General features: G+C 34.2%; 1 protein-coding gene across 14 annotated transcripts in view; it reads right to left on the bottom strand.

The window, feature by feature from the left end:
- LOC123558132 (disabled homolog 2-interacting protein-like) overlaps positions 1-23,809 on the bottom strand; it is a 207,598-nt gene that overhangs the window by 62,194 nt on the left and 121,595 nt on the right. For 10 of the 14 annotated variants that reach the window (XM_053525640.1, XM_053525641.1, XM_053525637.1 and 7 more), the window contains 2 exons: positions 23,251-23,373; positions 810-854 (listed from right to left, as the gene is read on the bottom strand). The exons of 1 other annotated variant lie outside the window; for it this stretch is intronic. In XM_053525640.1, coding sequence (XP_053381615.1) covers positions 810-854; positions 23,251-23,373 — 168 coding nt within the window. The remainder of the gene's footprint in view (positions 1-809; positions 855-23,250; positions 23,374-23,809) is intronic. 3 more of the 14 variants (XM_053525638.1, XM_053525650.1, XM_045350011.2) reach the window with 2 other exon arrangements.

The raw sequence follows: 23,809 nt of genomic DNA, 5'->3' as shown, positions 1-23,809 counted from the left end.
CAATAATGTCAGTCAACCGCTTCCTGACCCATTAACACAAATATCACTGTAACAATGTTCTGTCCAATCTACTGGAATTGTACCATAATAGTACTCTACTTGCATCATTTCTGTTTCCTGCAAAAGGCTGACAACTTCCTCTCCATATTTTCTCCTAATTAAATGAATAACTCATCTTCTACATAGTAAATGACCAACTCTACTTCTCCACATTAAACGAATCGCCCAACTTCTCCACATTAAATGAATGACTCATCTTCTCTACACTAAATGAATGAAACATAAGTTAGGACTTGCTATAAATATTGCTTCAATCCTAAAATGTGCTGCCTTCAAACACAAATATTTGTGCAGTTTCTCCTGCATGTCATGAATTTTCAATTTTTACAAAAACATTTTATATAATTAGGCTTGCCTAGCATTTGCATCAGTGCGGAATGTGTGGCTTCTTCAATTACGTTTCCAGACTGAGAGAAATGTGATTCAAGCACTGCAGTATCAGGTCTGCCATAATGGAATTCTAATTATAACCAATCAATTAAAGAGTCTAGCAGATGCAATGTCTCTGTTATATGCCAAACTTTTTTCTTGGCCTTTCAGTATTCATTCTGAAATACAAATTAATACCTTATTTCTGAAATTTTTTGAAGCTGGTCATGTGAACAAGCAATGCACTTACCTACTTTTTGCACTGACATGACAATATTATGATAAAATGAATGAGAGCAAAATGAACTATATGTTGGTGAATTAAGACTATCTGGAACTAACTAGCAATGGAAACAAAAAGAAAGCATGCATGTTCCTACCATGTACTTCTTGATGCTGGGGTAGGGGTGACACATGAACAGGGTCTGAAGGTAACAGAAAACAAAGCGAAATGGTTAGGATGTAACATATGAATATAAAAGCAAAACTGTCAACTAAATAGCGAAATCTGAGAATTCAAAGATATTAGTAGTGTGTTTGTGAGAGATCCGCAATCTCAGGAGCCGGAGCAGAGCAGGAGCGGAGCAGGAGCCGATTGCGTAATCAATTAATTAATTAATTAGATAATTAGATGCTTGGGGGGAGATTGCATCATGCGGGTGTTAATTGCACAATCGGGAGATTTAATCTCATTTGCTGAGGGCAGAAAAGGTGTATTGAAAGGGATCAGGTGTTTTTGGCCACTGCTTATCTTGATCAATTAATTAATTATATATACTGATAACGATCTTGTTATAAAGGACAAGTGTACACTTCGTAGCTGTAGGAGCGTGACAAAGAAAAGTAGACTAAAAAAATGGATGCCGGAAAGAATTCGAGTTTCAGACAACGCAGGACAGTGCGCATGCTAAAGTTTTCTTTAAAAGGTTCACTATGCACAACTGTGTTAGATAACATAGAATCGCCACAAGGTCGGCTTGCTGGGTGCGAAATGCACGACAAGCGAATTTTCAACCTTATCATATTTTTATTTTTTGGCTTACTTTGCGAGTGATGAATTCCGAGACATGGCTTTTTGTGCGATATGTTTGATATCATTAACAAATCTGACAGAATGTAAACAATTAAAATGTGAATTTGGATTTCAGAAAAGAAAATGCCATGTTGTTAAAAGATGTTTTTTAAACGAACTAATTATTCCAATGAAGTTAGATATGCATAAGGGAAGATTTTTTTTAACATTACGGGGTTGGGTTAAAATGCAACTTTAGCTACGGGCCGTCCCGGATTTGTGCATTTATATCACTACCTCTCATAAACAATTCAAGGCACGGTCATAATTATTTTTGCTTGTGCGTTCTATGTTTCTAACTGGCCTTCTTATAGATTTTAATAATGGCTGATGGAATTGTCACCATCATTATAGGGCCTCTTCCGATCGGGATTTTTTTCCTCTTTAAATGTTGCCCTATGCGGTGAAGTACAGATAATATCAACATACAAAATCATTAACTTGCGCAGTGCAGCTGCTGTTTCGCCATCTTGTCGTGCGTTGCAATGTTTTCATTCCCTGCTCGTATGTTCTATTGATGCTTTGTCATAATACTTTTAAAAGTAAAAATACATTTAGCACAGCCTAACTAAATAAGCCGCCCCAAAAACCGCATGAAATGCTTCATTTCTGTGAACTGATATTTGAACCTGTTCTACAGTTTTCCCGCCTTCCTATGAATATGTTAACAATATATTTTTATTCATTTTATGTTGCGATTACATCAACCCGAGCCCCATCCCTTTTGAATAAGCGTTGTATTCTAAGCTGCATTAAATTCGGATAACGAATTAAAATTTCATCTTTACTGCAAAAAAACAAGAACAAATTTAAAGTGTTGTTAAAGTAACAGCATAGTTTCTCTATGTTGCATAAGATTTACGTTGCAATGATTTACAACAGGTAAAGTTTGTGAAACTCAAAACGTTGAGCTATTGTTTTAAAAAGTAGAAATTGATGGTCCTTTTGCTTACACCTTTTATATGGAAGTACTGATGGCAAATATTGACATTTATCATGCTGTAATGTTACGAAAAACCTTAGGGGAAAGCAAATATTTCATGGCAGTTCATGTTTTTATCTTCTTGCGCCCGAAACTGTACCCAAATACAAATAAACATATACTAAGAATAAAAAAAATAATAGTATACCCCTAACTTTCACACGTTAAGCTCGTCATGGAATCGAATATCTTTGCGTTTAAATTTATTGTAATACTTTCAAGATACCTGACAGAATACATAGATATAAGCTACATAATTATTATTGAAGAAACGCGCGCATTGCTAAGGCGATTTCTTTGTGTACGTAAGGCATATTTGTACGTAAAAAATTCGCTGTGCACATAAGTTTAAAGATTTCTAAATGTATCTCATCACTTTGTTTATTCATCGCCGCTTATCATCGTTAAACGAATTCGTCCCGCCTGGACCAAGAATGAAAAACATCTCGTATTAGTTCAGACCGTTTCTTTGTATACCCTCAAACTTCACAGCGTTAAGCTCGTTATGGAATCGAGTACCTTTGCGTTTAGTTATTTAAAAATACTTTCAAGATCCCTGGCAGAATACAATGATTTAAGCAACATATAATTGAAGAACGCGCGCATTGCTAAGGCGATTTCTCTGTGTACGTAAGGCTTTTTTGTACGTGGAAAATTCGCTGTGCACATAAGTTAAAAGATATGTAAATGTATCTCAGCACTTCCTTTATTCATCGCCGCTTATCATCAATAAACGAATTCACCCCCCTGGGCCAAAGAATGGAAAACTTTATCTCGGATCAGTTCAGCCGTTGATTATTTATCGATCTTTGTTCGCAGTCCGGCCACTTGGATTACAAGTTTACCTGGATAACTGCCCGTTATTTACCAACTGTGAATGGGACGCCGCAGGAGTGTGTATTCAGTTTACCGCAAGTAATGTAAATAGCGTAACAATCAGTCATGTCGCTTAAACAGTGCCAGCGACACCGATTGAGGTTTCCCCTTAGAGCAAATAGTGGCGGCAGATAACAAAGTGAAGTTTTATAAAATATATCAGATAAAAATTGCAGGTATGAAGTGCATTTCGTTAACCCAAGTATATGAAAATAGTGTTAGTTTGGCGCTATACGATAACACTTGCTGCGGAAATTTCCCCCGATAGGATCTCTCTCTCTCTCTCTCCTCTCGTCACTGATGTGTGCATAAGGCATATGAATTTGTCGTGTAATATTGATTTTATGTTTGAACGCGTGCAACTAATTAAAGAAATGCGTTTATCTATCACCGGTAAAAGAATTATCCCGCTAAGAATACGAGGCCTGGGTCAAGAAAGAAAAAAAATCTCGTGGTACATTTTGGACGGCGTATATCATTTGCTGATCATTCCTTGTCACGTTTTTATTGTTTGTTCTTTTTGTGTACTATCTGACATACACATGTGATCAGTTTTCACCAGCATATCCATGAATTTTAGTATAAAGTTATGTAAAAGTTTTAAGCGCTAAACGTTTACAATCATCGGTTCAAAAGCTTTCGAATCGGTTAACTCTTCGAGCGCATAGTTGCGGAAGGTGATGTTAATTTTGTTAGATATTTTGTTAGATAAAAGATATTCTGTGACGCAAGCATTGTAGGAACGAAGTGCGTTCCGTTAATCGCAAGTATGTGTATATAGTGTTGGCGGTCTCCAGATAAAGAAAGCAGTAACAGCGCTGTATTTCAAGACAACAAATAAATGAAATATCAAAGATCAGCCTTAATCTGTTGCAAGGAATTATCGAAATTTCCGGCAGACACTTTGCGGCAAACACTTAAGAAAAATACCCAAAGACGTCAGTCAAACAAATCACAAAACGAAACGTTGGTTTAAGAAAATTGATTCTGCTGATTATCTGGACTGCTTGATATAAGATATCAAATACCAAACATTCATCCAAGAAAAGTGATAAATACCAAACATTCATCCAAGAAAAGTGATTGAAAATTATGATGGAAGTCCAGATAAAGAAAGCAGTAGTTACTAGAATTGCGCCTTCTGATCTGTCCATGTCTACCCGGTATTTCTTTTGCCTTTACCACTTTGTAAATAGCCTAATAAAGGAAGTATGTAAAACATTTGCTGATGTTGAACTATACATGTTTAATCGTTCAATTAATTTAGCTATTTTCATTATTAAACATTACACCTCAAACACATAATCGAGTTTCTTGAGATTATATGATATCTTTAGAATCGTTATTTCGACTTTAAAATGCCATTGTTAATAAAAAGGGCATTTGAAAATGAAAATAAATAAGAAGAAATTATCATCAAAGTCACCGTAAACATCTTCCCCTTCACAGTTTTGAGTACAATTATATTGATAATAAAGGGCTATTGAAAATGCAAATAAAATAGAAGAAATTATTATCAAAGTCACCGTAAACATCTCCCCCATTTACAATTTAGTGAAAAAGTCATTAAACTAGAGAACAATTCTAGCTACACAATAAATGTCATGCAAACATTATGATGGGGGAAGTCCCTTTTAATGTCGTTTTATTAAAGAAACAAAAACCGTACGCAATGGCTGCACTTGGTTATTTAAAAAATTTAAACATAGTCATATTTTATTATTTGATTTACTTGTCCAATCTTTCTAAGCATATCCTGCCCGTTCCGACCATTTATTAAATGCGAAGTGTTATTTTCAATAAGACAGAGTTGCATCGTGCTTAAATTTAGCATGTGCTTATCATACATGTTATTGCTGTTCGAAACCTATGAAATTCTACGGATAATTTTCTCATGCTCTCAATAGCAATAATGTGCGATTATTACAAAAATGACTGCTCATCTAACATAATTTTTAAAAAAAAAACCAAATAATGAAAAAAATAAGAAGAAAAAAAGAAGACAAAATAACCCATTTCATAAAAAATTCTTTCTGTCATTTTGTACATATCCTTTATTGCCAGAGCTGATAAAAAAAAGATAATAAGCTATAAATTATACTTTCAGAAGTAGAATATTATACTATACTCTTTCGATGTCTTAGGGAAACTGCATAAATGTTTATCTTTGGGTTTTTTTTTCCTGATGATAACAATTATAACAATTAATTTAAAAAAGCACTTTTTATAAAATTTGAAGTTGCAGCCGAAATGGGAGTTGTTTATATGATATACTATGAAAATACTGTATAGCCATTTTTTAAACATTTAGTTTTTCTTTTGACATTTCATATTCGCACAGTTTCACATGTACATCTAGTAGCGTGTAGCATTTCAAAGACGAACAATAGACAGACAGACAGGCGACATTAAAAACAATATAACAATGCAAACCCCACATCCTAAACCCATTCTCTATGTACCCTTTGCTAACATTTAATCATGATTTTCGGGTACTAACAGACTATGGTATAAAAAATACTTAGAGTCTGACATCAATAGGTACATGTGCGTTAGATTAATAGACAGCAATCTGTCCCGCTGATCATTTATTGATATCTGTAAGATATACAAATTGTGCTTGCGGTCGAGAAGGGTAGGGCAAGAGCCTAATATTAGTGTTATATAAAGGCGGTTTAAAATCTAAAACCGTTCGATTTATCCGTCTACGCTTAGGGAGGGAAGGTAAAAAAAATTACGTTCGCTGACCATTTATAGGCTTATCCCCCGTCTAAACGTCCCGTGCAACGGGTAGGACACTTACCCTCTCGACCAGATTTGAATAATTACATATTTAACGTGTTCTGAAACCCGTAGGTTTCCCCCAAAAGAACTGTACACCCTAACATCCCTTTGTGTACAGACGAGAAGGTTCTGGGACGAAGAGAAAAACAAGGAAGACGTGACACTAGCGATGGAAGGTACAAAAGTAAAGTTCGCTGACATTTATAGGGCTTATCCCCCCCGTCTAAACGTTCCGTGAAAAGGGGTAGGACCTTACCGCTATCGCGGAATGGTAGTAAAACTAGTGTAGAGTCTAAAAAAGAAAAAGGGTTGGATTCCATACTTGACACTGAGTTATTCACTATCTGCTCCATGGCATTCGTGTTAATGTGCACAGTGGATGTTCACCTATTTAAATTTTACTCACACGCACACACCTGAATATGGCCTTTTACTTGTGTTTTATTATGTATATATCATGGTTTTATTTGTTTTAACAGAAGCATAGTAATATAAAACAATGACGGGTCGAGAAACATTCGACCCCAAAAAAATTTTTGAAAGCCTTAACTGCAGTCAAAACTACATTTTCTTTCCCTATATTTGCATACATTTTTTGATATTAGCATCGTTAAGTTGAAAACCCGAAACATCTTTATAGTCTACCACTTTCGTTTTCACTTGAATAATTATTTTGGCACTTTAATCTTGGTTTTGTTTCGAGAGATATACGGGACTTCTGCCTGTGCATCCTCCGTTGCAAATTAATGTATTAAACACTCAAAACGATGGTTTATTTATGTAATAAAGCCTTTATTGAAAATTAATATTGTCTCAGATGTTGAAAAGGAAACTTAGTATATCTATCAAATGGAATGCGGAATAGTGCTTGAAAACTTGTACATAGTCACTTGTGAAATGTTACCTATTCTTGGAGGGATAATTTCTACTAAATATTTAAAAACGGAAAAAACATCTTTTTTATGTTCATTCCTCTCTCTTTTACTTGATATGTAAAATGTAAATGTATAAAACTTTATAATGAAAATATCTGTTTTGTAACATTAATTGAATAAAAGAATAAACGGACCATCTCATATAGAGAAAAAAAAAAACAACAACAACGAACTATCTTTAACAAACTCGAACATTTACTGACATTTGGTTTTATACAGCCTGTAATGTTTCTTTCCATCCACTTCCTTACTGAAACTGTAGGCAATTCCACGATCGGCTCTTTATTCAGACTACCTTCTACTATTGTTCTAGTTTTCATGTAAAATGGTTTTAAAGTTACAGCAGGGTCTTCCTTATTTGATCAATGGACAGACTAATGGACAGACAAACAAACAGACAGACAGACAGGCGAACGGGCGTACACACAGAGAAAATTAATCTCCATAAATATGTTCAATATTATTGTATAATTATGTACTAATTTTCATTTGTATTTTATGACAGGACCCGCTTTTTGTCATGGGTTTTAACTTCTTTCTGCCATTCAATTCAATATTTTGACACAGCAATAAAATAATAAAACACGCACACATGTTCCCATAACCTATCAACATAACTTGACTTTTAAAGTTGCCCCATATTGCAGGATTCTGTAAAAGCTTAATAAATAAAAAGTATCCCAATCTCATGAACTGAAAATTGCATTATGTATATCTCACTGCCCTATTTGTTTCTCAGTGCCCTTAAAATTTCAGGGCTTTCAATTAAAATATTTGGTGAAAACTGTTACAGCTGCAGATAAGTATACTCTTAAACAAAGGCTGTGAAACAAGGTCTGGTATCATACCAACAAATTAGATTTAAAATAAGTCCCAAAATCAGTACATTGAATGCTGAACTAAAATTACATAAGACTACAAATATTAAACAAGAAAGATCTTTAAAAAAGATGGTCGTCGAATTGTTGAAAGACAAAAAAACCACATAAGGTTTTCATTTTCATTTGTGTCTTCTGACATCTATCATCTATTTTTTTGCAATAGAAAAACTAAACACCACACTTTAACACTTTTAATTCGTAGGTGTGCAATTTTGTTTCGTTTAATTACAGAAGAAAAATTACAGCTGTGGTTTGGAAAGCACTTCTCTACCTGGAAGACTTAAATTGATCGCTAATCATACCCTTTTAATGTGATACGCAGACCGTATTCAGCCATTTTCTATAAATCGATAAATGTTGGTATTAAACAGGTTTAAAGGACCTCGGCATTTTCCTATTCAGATTGCCTATCAAATTATGTAAAAACTGACCAAGGGCTAGACTTTCGAAATAGCAAATACAGATATTTTAAAGACAATTCTTGATTTTATTCGACTAAATTTTACGTTTGTTAACAAAAAAAGTGACTTTGTGACATTTTTCATTCTCATTCTATTAAAATATGAACATTAATCATTTTTACGTTTTAAACATCTTTCCCCCCAGTAACGCAAAAAAATATTTCCCATGCCTTTGTAAATAGTTATTATAATGTATGCGGCAAAAATGGTACTTGGTCACAGGGGGAAAGTGATATAAAATGGAAAAAAACTACGTACAGGGTGTCGGGCAAATTAATTTTGCGTAAAATATTTGACACTTATTGCTTGTGTCTCGTAACCTTGCATATCTACAGATTTATTTTTTTTTGTAAGTTTTTTCAAACATAGAAAACACTAAATAAATAAATAAATAATGGACATAGAATGTCATGCTTGAAAGCAGACAGATTCTGATAAGTATATCTTATGAATTTTTCAATCTGGTCAACTGTCTTTTGTCATCTAAGCCCCGTCGTTTGAGTGCCATCAGGTTTGAGAACAAATATATCTGTCGCAAGTCATGGACCAAGCAAGGTGCTTAAGACATATGCAACTAGATGAAATGTGACTTAAAACCTAAACTGAAAATGAGATATAGACGAACTTCTATGCGAATAGTGCCACTGTGGTACAAATGCCTTTTTTACCCTTTGAAAAGACACAATAATGTAACACATAGAATGTTTTTTAAAGAACAACCTTTGCTTTATTCAAACCAAAGAACCACTGGATCCAACATCCTTTACTCACAGAACTACACCGACCCCAACTCCTGAAATGACCCAGGTGCCTTCAGAGCTAACACCACTAACACTGACACCCCAGAACTAACACTGATGTCCCCAAAAATAATACTGCATTGCCCCCAGAACTAACACTGACACCAACAGAAAAAACCCAAATTTAAACCTACACATCTGAAACTTATTCCGAAGCCGCCCAAAAAACAAAGAACGACATTAAAGGGAACTAACACTGACACCCCAAGAATATCTACATAATGTTAATACTACCTAGTTAAGTCTGTTCCATTGGACCAGTCGGAATTTTATTACTACATTGTATCATTATGTTGTTTTATTCTGGTTTAACAGAAAGTAACATTTAAATCTTGCTAGACATTAAAAAGTATAGGCTAAATGTTAAATGACTCTGTGGCGTAGCCGTTTTTAAACATAAGCAAAAGCAGGACTGGCCTACACAATAATATTGGGGACCTTGGAAAGAGCAAACGATGCATCTAGAACATGTCCAAATGTGTCATAAATGCTAAAACGCAGGCACCCCTGAACCTACAGTTGCCTAGATAGTCCCATATACCCCTCCGCTACAATTAAAAAAGGCCAGCTACTCAAATGTATGTAAAACATTATGAGGCCAGCAACATCATTGCATGTTTTTCAATATATAACTCTCCTAAAATTTGCCCGGTCACTTTTGTGCATGTGTTTTGCATGCGTCAACCCAATATAGTAATAGATTATAGCAAACTAACAAAAGGCTATGATCAATGCATCTTTATCATGGGCGCTCGGGTGGAAAGAACTGAAGTACAGTTGTGTCCCCAAAAGTTTCGCCCCACTTAAAGTTTTCGCTTTTTAAGTTATTTTTAAAATGTTAATAAAACTGATAATCTGCAGGGTAAGATTTTATTTGTTGTTTTTAAACACTTTTTTAATAGGCAAACCTTAAATGCGTACGCTTATTTCACTAAAAATACACAATTTTAACATTTTTCATAAATATAACCCCAGCACTAATTGTTCGAAATTCTAGACAACGAATATAAAAATAAACTTTTTTTTTGTGACGTTTGATAAGTATAAAATTTATTTATGAGTATTGAACCCATTATTAAAATTATCAGATATTTAAGTCATGAAATTGCACTGAAATTTGGGCAAAATACATAGCATAATGCCGATATCCTTTGTGTTTTATTGAAATAATATGCTATGAGTTTTCTCTATTTAAATACACATTTGAAAACATGAATTGTGACTGATTTTCTTACATGTACTGATCCTTAATAACTTAGTTAAATCCCCCCTTACACCAACAGAATACATTTGGCCCAGTTTGTCATTTAGTATAGTTTTCACCAGAATGGTGAGTGGCAATTAGTTATGGCCACTTAATGCTGAGAATAGAACAGTATTTAGGAGATAACAGTGAGCACAAAACTAGTATCTTTTCACTCTGCTGATTGTGTAATGCTGAGTAATTTTATTCTTAATGACGCTTTTTAAAGTTTTAAAGCTACGTTTCGCTCTGTATATTTAGAAAGAAAATGAATTATCTAAAAGGTAAGTCACGAAAGATTTGAAAAAAAAGAAACAACTGAAAATAAAAAAATGATCTTCACGGAATAAAAATGTTGTACCAAATTCAAAATTCAGTATTACAAAAGTAGTAATAAAGTTATTAATCTGACTCTTATAAGCTAGTGAGTTTGAATAAATAAATTGGTTAATAAGACAAGGGCTCGATGTAATATTTAAAATCTTAAGAAATAAATAGTCCTATACATACCAACAGATTTTTTTGTTAAAATTTTAACGTAAAATTTAGCGCTTGTTGGAACTATAAAATTTCGTTCGAAATATTTTTTGGGTGCCAAAAAATAACTGTGGTAAGTAGACTCAAAGATCAATCTTATATTTTTCCTAAGTTATTACACTAAAAAATAATTGAAATTTATAGATATAACACAAAGATTAAAAGAAAATTTTTCCTGCTTGAAAACTAATACTACTTGATAAACGGTCAAGATTCTTAAGCAGGTGTATGGGGGATTTCATTATAGTTTATTAAGTATTCAGTAAACGTCCTGTCCTTCAAACATCTCAAATAAATAATAAAACACCGGGAGTAAAAAAAATAAATTCAAGATTTATGTGCAGTGGAATATTTTTTTGACAAATTCCTGATATTATGTAAATTTTTGGTTATCATTATGGAAGAAGAGAATCTGCAACTAGTCTGAAATTTTGGACGTGTGCTTAAACTGCTGAGCAAAGTAGGGGCCATGCCCTCAATTACATAAATTGCCTGAAAATAGATAGCATGCGTGAGCGGGAGGAACAGAAAAATTCAGGATATCCAAGACTGTATACTCTATAGACTGTTTTCTTAATATAACCACATCATCGTCAATTATAATATATATTCAGGGTTTGAAAAATTTAAATTTTAAAACAACTAGAAATACATCGTGTACAATTCAGTTTAATTTAAAGGCCTACCTTCCTTTACCCGGGGAAATGGTTATCCCCCTTAGCAGATCCATAATTTTCTAATTATCACCTAATTAAATAAAGTTATTAATTGAAAGCTTATGAAAAAAAGCAGAACTTTTAGTATACTTTATCAAAAGCATAAACAAGGCCTTTGCCACAAACCACTACTATCATATATCATTAACAACAGGAGGTCCATGTGGCCAAATGATTTTATTAACTTTTTTTGTACAAAACATGGGTGAGTAAGGTGAATAATCATAAAATCATAAAAAATTGTCATTGCAACAGTAAGGGTTTGAGTAAATAATTTAAAATTAAACTTTAATTTAAAGGAATGTCCTTGAACAGTTGTGACACAAAATGACATATGAGTTCTTACAGAATGAAATTTAAAAAGTAAGTACATTTTGTAGGCACTCGTATACAAAGTTCAGGAGAACTGTCCTGTGTGTCTTCTTCAGTTCTTCCAAACACAAAATGTGTGGCCGCATTAAATGAAGCCACACTAATTTTCTTTATCCGAATTGTTCGATAACTTATTTTTTCAAGAAAAAAGAACCACTTTTCAAAAGTTTTGCAGCATTTAACAATGTCAAATGAAATTATGATGCATACTATACTTTAGCAGTGCATTTTAGTAACTTTTGACATTTTTATCAGATAATAATTGTTGCTATATTTTACAGTGAATAAAACTAGGCAGGAGTTCGGACGAATAGTAATTGGAATAGTATGTAGCACGAGTGATTTTAGATCTCATCCAAATGATTGCCTATATATTTATTCTCTATAAATATATGGACAAAATTTATTATTTCGATTCTTAAAACATTCTTTAAAATATCATGAATTATGTTAAAAGCATCATTTCATTGTAATTTTTCCCAAATCAGAATGTGGGTTGGACGCGCTTGTTTACATAATTTTGGTTTGGGCGTAAGTCATATTTCCGGTCGCATTACCCGTGGAGAAGCTAAATATATTTTAAACGTAGAATAAAATATGGGTGGGTTTCCCATATGTTTTTGTAGAAATCACTATGTTGCAGGTCGTGTTCGAACATTGACAAAAAAATTTTTTTTCTGAATGCTAATCAAATGTGGAGGCTAGGGTAACCACGTTAACGAAATCTGGCATTGGCAAAAAGCTGAGGTTTTTACAAAGATATTTTTTTTGTTATGTTGTTTTAAATTTTTGCAAATTGGTTAGTGTTGAATACAACATGTGCATGTAATGTGGTTCAAAGTTATATTCACCTACACCGGCTGAGAAAAGGGCCATGTGACAAAAATTTTTAAAACTGTGTTCAATTGTGCTTTTGACAAAATTAGGTTTCAACATATTCCAGAAATTTAAAGGATACTGACTTTAAAAATGTCCCTTTTAGAATCGAAATAATAAATATATTCCTATATTTTATCGGTAAAAAAATATGGCAAATCGTTTGGATGCAATTTATTATTTTTCTGGAGTTCGACCAGTACACGTGCAAAAAAAGGACTGTAAGGGCGCGGTCAAATTCCGCAGACGGGATTCGAACCTGCGACCTATGGGTTAGGTCCCGCGCTCTACCCCTACACCACGTGCGTCCCGGGGCGATTTATCAAATCACTCGTCTACGTACTCGGTTTTATTACACCCATCCGAACTCCTGTCTATAATTTATTTACTGATAAAGTATAGGAAACGTATTTATATCTTTTTATAATAAAATGTCATAGTATCCATAAAATAATTTCAAGTTTCACAATGACACTGTTTAAAAACTGGAAACTCCTTTCTTGGAAAAAAGTCTCCAAAAAATCAGAGAAGAAGTTATCACATTAGTTTTCATTTATGTGGCCATGCATATTTGGGGTTTTGAAGAACGAGTATGCAAACAGACAATTCTCCTGAACACTTTTTATGCCTACATAAGTACTTATTTTTAAACTTCATTCTATGTTAGAATTCACATGTGTCACTTTATTTTGAAATAAATTTCTAACTTTACTATTTCGGGTTTACAAAGTTTTATATCCCATTATTCACAAACTCACCTATTTATGTACAAAAATATATAATCATTTGGGCATGATGAACCTCCTGTTTGCTGAAAAATCTGATAGTTGTTGTTTGTAGGCAAAAGGGCATATGTGTTTGCTTTTTTTATGTAAAGCTATAGTTTTTGTTTACCATAAGCTACAATTAAATAACTTCATAATTAGATGACAATTAGAAATATTATGGATCATGCTAAGGTGAAACCATTTCCCCCGGGGACGGAAGGAGGCCTTTAACATGAAAAATAAAGAAACCTTGTTTTACATGCATATCAAAATTTCGATTCGCCGTATTGCCTTTTGGTGTTGAGCAGAACAGTTCTCTAAGATACCCTTTTTTTTCAAGCAATGACAAGTATTTTTCCTGCACAAAACAAAGTGAAACCTCTATATTATGCGTGTTTCACAAATTATACGTGAAAAAAGGATAGAAATATTAAATATTAATGTTTTGAACATTTGCTGTTTCACATTATCACCCAATTCATAGACACAATTGCTAAGGGTTTCATCCAAATATCAATGTCTATATAAATTTTAAAATTAGAAATAATACACATACAGTTAAACTTGTGTTAAAGACCCCTCTGAATAGAGACCACCTGGCTCTAAAACCACATGTTATGTTTCCCCTTTTAATATTTACAGTGTATTTTAACCTGTGAATAAAGACCCCCCCTAAAGACAACATTTGGCTCTCCCCAAATGGGGTCTTTATGGACAGGTTTGACTGTATATAGCATATAATGTTTTGATATATAACAAGTATTTAAACATATCGGAAACGTTCCACGCTTGGAATAATTTCACGAGGGCAAAACCAATTATTTTTGGAGCACGTAGATGTGTGTAATCATCACACGTATTTTGTACAAAATTTAGATCAAATATCATAGCACTCTTTTGCCAGTCCATAGTTTGTGCTGTAAAAACCCATCTATATTCAACAAATTTTTTACTGGGCTAATAAGTCCCAAAAATTTTTTAAAAATAGCCTGTGGGAAAATTCGTATCTGATGTAATGTTATATGTCATTTAGTCTTATTCAATGACTTGCTAGTAAAATGTCAAAATTATAGGCCTTCTGTACAATAGTTCTGTCTATTGACTGAAAAGCCGTTCAATAAGTGTACACTCAGATCAAGAAATAATTTTAATTAACATTCTTTAGAGGATTCTATGCTGGAAAAGATCCTAGATTTACGACATTATAGTATTTTCTTTCAAACTGAAACTGGAATAGGGACGTGCGGGATATCGAAAAGAAAGGAATAGTTATTTCAAGCGATGGGGTTTGAGGTGGCCAAAATATTAATAATTATTTTGTTTTTTTTTCTTTCCATTACATAAATATTTACTTGTGCGTGTTTCTTTTACTTTTCCCTTTAAAAAAGCCTTTTACTTTCATAATGCAAATGATCTTCTGACATACCAAAAATCTAGATATAAGGCTATTGTATTCGTCAATTTGGTATAAATTAATGCATGGACCTTATTAATTGATATAAGTGTAATCTTCTCGGTACCGTTAAATCCTGATTTAATGCGCGAAAACGGATGATTTTAGTCACTGTTTATGTTGCGTATTGGTCTGTATTAGCATTGACACGCTGAGAGAGAGAGAGAGAGAGGAGGAGAGAAGAGAGAGAGAGAGATCTCAGACTTTCGACATGCTGCTATAACCATTTAAAAATGGTGTTGATGAGATGGAATAGTCACTGATAATCAATGATGTCACCAGAGTTACTTAGAAGAAAAACTGGGGCGGGCGTCTTCGAGTGACGACAAATACAATAAAACATAATCACAATCTGTTCCTCAAACACATGTCAAATTACAAAACATGATACAAATAATGTTTCCGGCAAGCAGTGATAAAGGTGATTGAATATTTTTCAACACGTTCAACCCATGTTCACGGATCATGGAATTGCCAACAGGTTTAATAAGAATGTGGACAGAAAGAAACATTACACGCATATACCACTGTAAAAACTATTTGTCAAGTAAAAGTTCGACTTCGTTAAAATTCATTCCGCATTTTCCCTTTGATAGATATAGTTTTCCTTTTTAACTCTGAGACAATATTAGTTTTCAATGAATGCTTTATTGCATAAATAAACCATCGTTTTGAGTGTCAATACATTTATAGTAGAATTTGCAACTGGAGGAATGCACAGGCAGAAGTCCCGTATATCTCTCGAAACAAAACCAAGATTAAAGTGCCAATAATAATCTATTCAAGTTAAAACGAAAATGGTAGACTATAAATTTAGATGTTTCGGGTTTTTCAACTATAACGATGCTAATATCCAAAAAAATGTATGCAAACATACGGAAAGAAAATGTAGTTTTGACTGCAAGTTAAGGCTGCAAATATTTCTTTTAGTGTCGAATGTTTCTCGACAGCTCATTGTTTTATATTACTATGCTTCTGTTAAACAATATAAAACATGATATATACATAATAAAACGCAAGTAAATGGCCGTTCGGGTGTGTGCGTGTGAGTAAAATTTAAATAGGTGAAAATTCACTGTGCAAATTAACACGAATGCCATAGAGCAGATAGTTAATAACTCAGTGTTAAGTATGGCATCCACCCTTTTTCTTTTTAGACTCTACACCAGTTTACAACCATTCACGCGATAGCGGGAAGTGTTTCCCAACCTTTGCACGGAACGTTTAGACGGGGCGGGTAAGCCCCAATAAATGTTCAGCGAACTTTCTTTTGTACCTTCCATCGCTAGTGTCACGTCTTCCTTGTTTTTCTCTTCGTCCAGTACCTTCTCGTCTGTACACAAAGGGATGTTTGGGTGTACAAGTTTTTTGGGGTATCCTACGGGTTGCAGAAACACGTTAAATATGTAAATTATTCAACATCTGGTCCCGGACCGGTAAGTGCCTACCCGTTGCACGGGACGTTTAGACGGGGGCGGATAAGCCCTATAAATGTCAGCGAACGTAATTTTTTTACCTTCCTCGCTAACGGGAGTACGGGTTAAATCGAACGGTTTTAGATTTTAAACCGCCTTATATAAAACTAATATTAGCTCTTGCCCTACCGTTCTCGACCGAAAAAACACAATCATGTTATCTTACAGATATCAATAAATGATCAGCGGGACAAGATTGCTGTCTATTAATCTAACGCACTGTACCTATTGATGTCAGACTCTAAGTAAATTATATTACCATAGTCTTGATAGTAACCCGAAAATCATGATTAAATGTTAGCAAAGGGACATGGAGAATGGTTCAGGATGTGCGTAGCATTGTTATTTGTTTTGAATGTCTGTCTGTCTGTCTGTCTATTTTGTTCGTCTTTGAAGTGCTACACGCTACTAGATGTACATGTGAAACTGTGCGAATATGAAATGTCAGAAGAAAAACTAAAATGTTTTAAAAAATGGCTATCACAGTATTTCATAGAATATCATATAAACAACTCCCATTTCGGCTGCCAACTTCAAATTTTATAAAACGTGCCTTTTTAATTAATTGTTATAATTGTTATCATCAGGAAATAATACCCAAAGATAAACACGTATGCAGTTTCCGTAAGACATCGAAAGAGTATAGATATAATATTCTACTTCTGACAAGTTTATAATTCAATAGCTTATTTATATCTTCTTGTTGTATCAGCTCTGGCATTAAAGGATATGTACAATATGACATGAAAGAATTTATTTTTGAAATGGGTTATTTCTTCTTCTTCTTTTTCTTCTTATTTTTATCATTATTTGTGTTTTTCTTTTTTAAAAATTATGTTAATGAGCAGTCATTATGTAATATCGCACATTATTGCTATTGGAGGGAGGGGGAAAATTTCTCCGTAGAATTATCATAGGTTTCGAACAGCAATAACATGTATGATAAGCCAAATGTAAATTTAAGGGACGATGCTAACTCTGTCTTATTGAAAATAACACTTTTGCATTTAATAATGGTCGGAACGAGCAGGATATGCTTAGAAAGATCTGGACCAAGTAAAACAAACTAATAAAATATGACTAAAGTTATATTTCTTAAATAACCAAGTGCAGCCATTGAGTATCGGTTTTTGTTTCTTTTAAAAAACGACATTAAAAAGGGACTTCCCGCATCATTAATGTTAGCATGACAGTTTTATTGTTGTAGCTATTTAATTGTTCTCTAGTTTTAATGACTTTTCACTAAATTGTAAATGGGGGAGATGTTTACGGTGACTTTGATATAATTTCTTCTTTTTTATTTTCATTTTCAAAAGCCCCTTTTTTATCAATATAATTGTACTTCAAGTTTTAGTGAATGTTTTCAGTAAACTGTGAAGGGAAAGTTGCGGTGACTTGATGATATTTCTTCTCATTTATTTTCATTTTCAAATGCCCTTTTATTAACAAAGGCTTTTAAAGTCGAAATAACGATTCTAAAGATATCATATAATCCAAGAAACTCGATATGTGTTTGAGGTGTAAAAATTTAATAATGAAATAGCTAAATTAGTTGAACGATTAAAAATGTATAGTTCAACCCTCAGCAAATGTTTACATACTTCCTTTTTTAGGATATTTACAAGTGGTAAAGGCAAAACAAATACCGGGTTAGACTGGACAGATCATAAGGGCAATTCTAGTAACTACTGCTTTCTTTATCTGGACTTCCATCATAATTTTCAAACACTTTTCTGGATGAATGTTTGGTATTTATCACTTTCTTTGGGTGATGTTTGGTATTTGTATCTTATTCAGCAGTCCGATTATTTAGCAAATCCATTTCTTTAACAACGTTTCGTTTTGTGATTTTTTGACTGACTCTGGCTTTTTTTTAAGGTTTGCCGCAAGTTCCCGCCCGGAAATTTCGATAATTCCTTGCCAGTTAGGTGATCTTGATATTCTTTTATTTGTTGTCTTGAAATACAGCGCGTTACTGCTTTCTTTATCTGGAGACCGCCAAAACTATTACATATACTTGCGAAAATTTCGGAACGCACTTCGTTCCTACATGCTTGCGTCACAGAATATTTTTTTAAACTAACAAATATCTAACAAAACTTAACTCATCCTCTCCGCAACTATGCGCTCGCACGATTAACCCATATACGATGACTTGAACCGACTGATTGTAATCGTTTAGCGCTTAAAACTTTGCATAACTTATACTAAAAGCTTCATGGGTATGTTTGAAAACTGATCGCCATGTGTTGGGCAGATGGTGACACAAAGAACAAACAAATTAAAACGTGACAAAATTGGATCAGCAAATGAATACCCGTCCAAAGTAAACCCCGAGAGTTTTTCTTTCTGACCCAGGGCCCCGTATTCCCTTAGCGGGATCGATTCGTTTCCGGTGATAGATAAAAGCATATCTTAAATTTAGGTTTCACGCGTTCAAACATAAAATCAATAATACACGTACAAATTCAATGCTTTGCACACTCAGTAGACGAGAGAGAGAGAGAGAGAGAGAGATCCTATCGGGAATTGCGCGAAAATGTCTATCGTATAGCGCCAAACTAAACCCCTATTTTCATATACTTGTGTAACGAAATGCACTTCATACCTGCACATTTTTATCTGAATCTGATAAAACTTCACTTTGTTTTCTGCCGCATATTTGCTCTAAGGGAACCTCATCGGTGTCGCTGGGACTGTTTAAGCGACATACTGATTGTTATCGCTATTTACATATACTTGCGTAAACGGGAATACAACTCCCTGCGGCGTCCCATTCACAGTTGGTAAATACGGCAGTTATCCAGGGAAACTTGTAATCCAAGTGGCCGGACTGCGAACAAGATCGATAAATAATCAACGGTCGAACTGTTTGAGGATGTTTTCCATTCTTGGCCCCGCGGGTGAATTCGTTTATTGATGATAAGCGGCGATGATAAAGGAGTGCTGAGATACATTACATATCTTTTTAACTTATGTGCACAGCGAATTTTCCACGTACAAATATGGGCCCTTTCGTACACAGAGAAATCGCCTTTGCAGCGCGCGTTTCTTCAATTAATGTTGCTTAAATCTTTGTATTTTGCCAGGTATCTTGAAAGTATTATTATAATAACTAAACGCAGAGATATCGATTCCATAACGGGGCTTAACGCTGTGAAAAGTTTAGAGGGTATACAAAGAACGGTCTGAACTAATCGAGATGTTTTTTTCTTGGTCCAGGCGGGACGAATTTGTTTTACGATGATAAGCGGCGATGAATAAACAAAATGCTGAGATACATTTAGAGATCTTAAACTTAGTGCAAAAGCGAATTTTTCACGTACAATTTGCCTTTCGTACACAAAAAAATCGCCTTAGCAATGCGCGCGTTTCTTCAATAATAATTATGTAGCTTATATCTATGTATTCTGTCAGTATCTTGAAAGTATTACAATAACTTAAACCCCAAAGATATTCGATTCCTGTCGAGCTTACGCTGTGAAGGTTGAGAGGGTATACTATTATTGTTTTTTCTTAGTATATGATTATTTGTATTTTGGGTACAGTTTTCGGGCGCAAGAAATAAAAGCATGAACTTGCCATGACTTGTTTGCTTCCCCTAAAGGGTTCTCGTAACTATAACAGCATGATTTAAAAGTCAATATTTTCCATCAGTAAATTCCATATAAAAGGTGGGAAGCAAAGGACCATCAATTTCTACTTTTTAAAACATATTCAACGGTTTTGGTTTCACAACTTTTCCTATTGTAAATCATTGCAACAGTATAATCTTTTGCAACATAGAGAAACTATGCGTTACTTTTAAAAACACTTTTAAATTTGTTTTTTGTCTTTTGCAGTATAGATGAAATTTTAATTCGTTATCCGAATTTAATGCAGCTTAAACACATGCTTATTCAAGGTATGGACTCGGGGTTTTATGTATCGCAACATAAAAGAATAAAAATTATTGTTAACATATTCATAGGAAGGCGGAGAAACTGTACGTAACAGGTTCAAATATCATTTTACAGAAATGAAGCATTTCATGCGGTTTTGGACGTCTTATTTAGGGTTTGGCTGTGCAAATGTATTTTATACTTTAAAAGTATTATTGACAAAGCATAAATAGAACATACGAGCACAATGAAAAACATTTCAACGCACGACAAGATGGCGGAACAGCAGCTGCATCTGCGCAAGTTTAATGATTTTGTATGTTGATATTATCTGTACTTCACCGTAATAGGGCAAAATTTTAAAGATGGAACAAAAATCCCGATCGGGAAGAGGCATATAATGTGGTGAACAATTCCATCAGCCATTAATTTAAAAACTATAAGAAGGGCCCGTTAGAAACATAGAACCAACCAAGCAAAATAATTATAGACCGTGTCTTAATCTGTTTTTGGGGAGGTAGTGATTAAGTGCACAAATCCGCACGGCCCCTAGCTAAAGTTGCATTTATTAACAACCCGTAATGTTTAACAATACTCTTATGCATATCTAACTTCATTGTGAATAATTAGTTCTTTAAAAACATCTTTAAAAAAACATGTGCATTTTTTTTCTGAAATCCAAATTCACATTTAACTGTTTACATTCTGTCAGATTTGTTAATGATACCAAGACATATCGCACAAAAAAGCATTGTCTCTGGAATTCATCACTCCAAGTAAGCCAATAAAATAAAAATATGATAAGGTTGAAGTTCGCTTGCTCGTGCTTTCGCACCGCAGCAAGCCGACATTGTGGGGTATTCTATGTTATCTACCACAGCTTTGCATAGTGAACCTTCAATGAAAACTCTAGCATGCGACTGTCCTGCGTTGTTGATCTCGAAATTCTTCCGGCATTTCCCTTTTTTTAGTCTACTTGACTTTGTTCTACGCTCCTACAGCTGACGAAGTGTACACTTGTCCTTATAACAAAATCGTTATTAATTATATATAATTAATTAATTGGTCAAAATACATGGCCAAAACACCGGGTCCCTTTCAATACACCTTTTTCTGCCCTCAGCAAATGAGATTAAATCCCCGATTGTGCAATTAAAAACCCGCATGATGCAATCTCCCCAAGCATCTAAAAACTATTAATTAATTTAAATTTATTACGCAATCGGCTCCTGCTCCGCTCTTGCTCGGCTCCGGCTCCTGAGATTGCGGATCTCTCACAAACACACTACTGATATTAAAGAACTAAAAGCAAAGTTTCAGTAAAATTTTCGAAGTTTTTATGACACTGCAATAATTATAATGTAATGAGATGATGAAATGCTATGAAAAATTTTAAAGAAACAGGAAACATTATGCCATGGTTATTAAGCAAAAATTTGAAAAGAATATCCTTCAATTTTTATGCTGGTATCCAGATCTTGGAACCATGATCTATGAACCATGTACAATATGCTGGTACCTAAAGGCAAGGTTTCAACAATGATATCATGATTTTATAATGGCCGACTAGTTGTTTGGAACCATGACCTAAGGCCCTGTTAAATATGCTTACATTCGAAATTCACTTCTTTTTAACGGTAATCATGATCTAACATTGTGAACAATATGCTTGCATTCTGAATTGTGACCTATGGCCCTGTACATCACAGACTTGTATGTGTTTTAGAAGCGTGACTCACTAGAGATCAATACCTGCATTGGCATTCGGAGAGTCACAAACCTCTGACAAAACAGACATTTCAATGGTGTCCAATAACATTCTGTCAATTTGGTTATAGCATGTTTTTCCTGTCTGAATTCAGCATGAAAATGTCATTTATTTCTGTATCTTTATCACTCAGTCTAGAATGATTCAAGATCTATTACTCAAAATGTTGTGTGCCTGAAAATGAAGGTAACCTGGAGACTAGACTGAGCATATATGTCTTAGCTGACAATGCCAAATCAACCCCAAAAAATTTATACTAGGTCTCAGATTAAAAAAAAACTTGAGTTTGGAGACCAGTCTCAATGCTACAGCATTTGATTGGTCTATTCAGAGATTAAATTGACCAATGGCAGGACTACATTCGAAGTCTGGTCTCCATATTCAGTACTCAGTTTTATAACCTCAGCTTCTGGTTTTGTCCAAGTTTCTAGGTTTGTCCAACACCGCTTGCCCCCCCCCCCCCCCCCCCCCACCCCACCCCACCCCACCCCATACACCAACAATTTACATTATAACCTGTTTTACTGCAATTTCTCAATTTCTAAAGAGCATGCACAAAGGCAACTATTTTTTTCATGCAAGACAAAATCCATCTTAAATTAACCTCTCTAGACAAATAACCTCTGTTTAACCTTCCCTCAAGTGGCGTTAAATATAATCTATACTGTTTGTGGCAGCTTTTAATGTTATCACATTACTGCAGTATCAAATAAATGCAAATTATGGTAAAATAATGTGAAATGTCAAGTAATTTTTCATGTACTGGATAAAATAATTGGTAAAAGTTTATCATTGCTATAATGGTATTGTATAGACATCAAGATGCTGATGTTACCGGCAACAAAATGTCAAACATAATATTCTGCAACAAAAATGAGCAAAATGTTTAACAAGCACAAACAAAAAACTACAAATATAACAAGCCATATTCATGCTACTTACAAGTGCTCTGGGTCTCGACTGTGCAATTTGTGGCTGACCAGATCTGTTGATTTTGAGCGTGTGCGTTTTCTAGAGAGACGGCCCAAACTCATAGTCCTTTTCAATGTGCCAACAAACGTGCTGCTATAATTAAAGAAAACAAAAGAAAGGAAACTATAGCAACCATAACCCATGGAAATAAAACTCAAGGTCAAGGTCAAACAGGTGCAACAAAAATAAACAGCAAACTAAAGAAGGGTAAGCACTGTCCATAAACCATTAGTATGTTCTACAAATCTAATTAAATGTGATGCAGTTGAATGCAGCTATACAAAATCTGCTGAGTGACTAACACCTTGAAGTGTAATGTTTGTTGAGAAACATTTGTTGATGCACTGTTACACTTTGCAGTAACTGTAACACTTCTGTAACACTTGTGTTCATCATCATTGATATAAGTGTAACACTTTACTTATCTATTTATTTATTTGGGTTTTACAACACACCAACAGAGTATAGGTTATATAGCGCCAAACAGGACTACAAATTTTGGTTCCAGTCATCTCATTTACATTGAAAT

This window comes from Mercenaria mercenaria, chromosome 15 (genome assembly GCF_021730395.1).
Source record: "Mercenaria mercenaria strain notata chromosome 15, MADL_Memer_1, whole genome shotgun sequence".
NCBI classification, from domain to species: Eukaryota; Metazoa; Mollusca; class Bivalvia; order Venerida; family Veneridae; genus Mercenaria; species Mercenaria mercenaria.
Note: the sequence above shows the minus strand (reverse complement) of the source record. Positions and strands in the feature narration are given on the sequence as shown.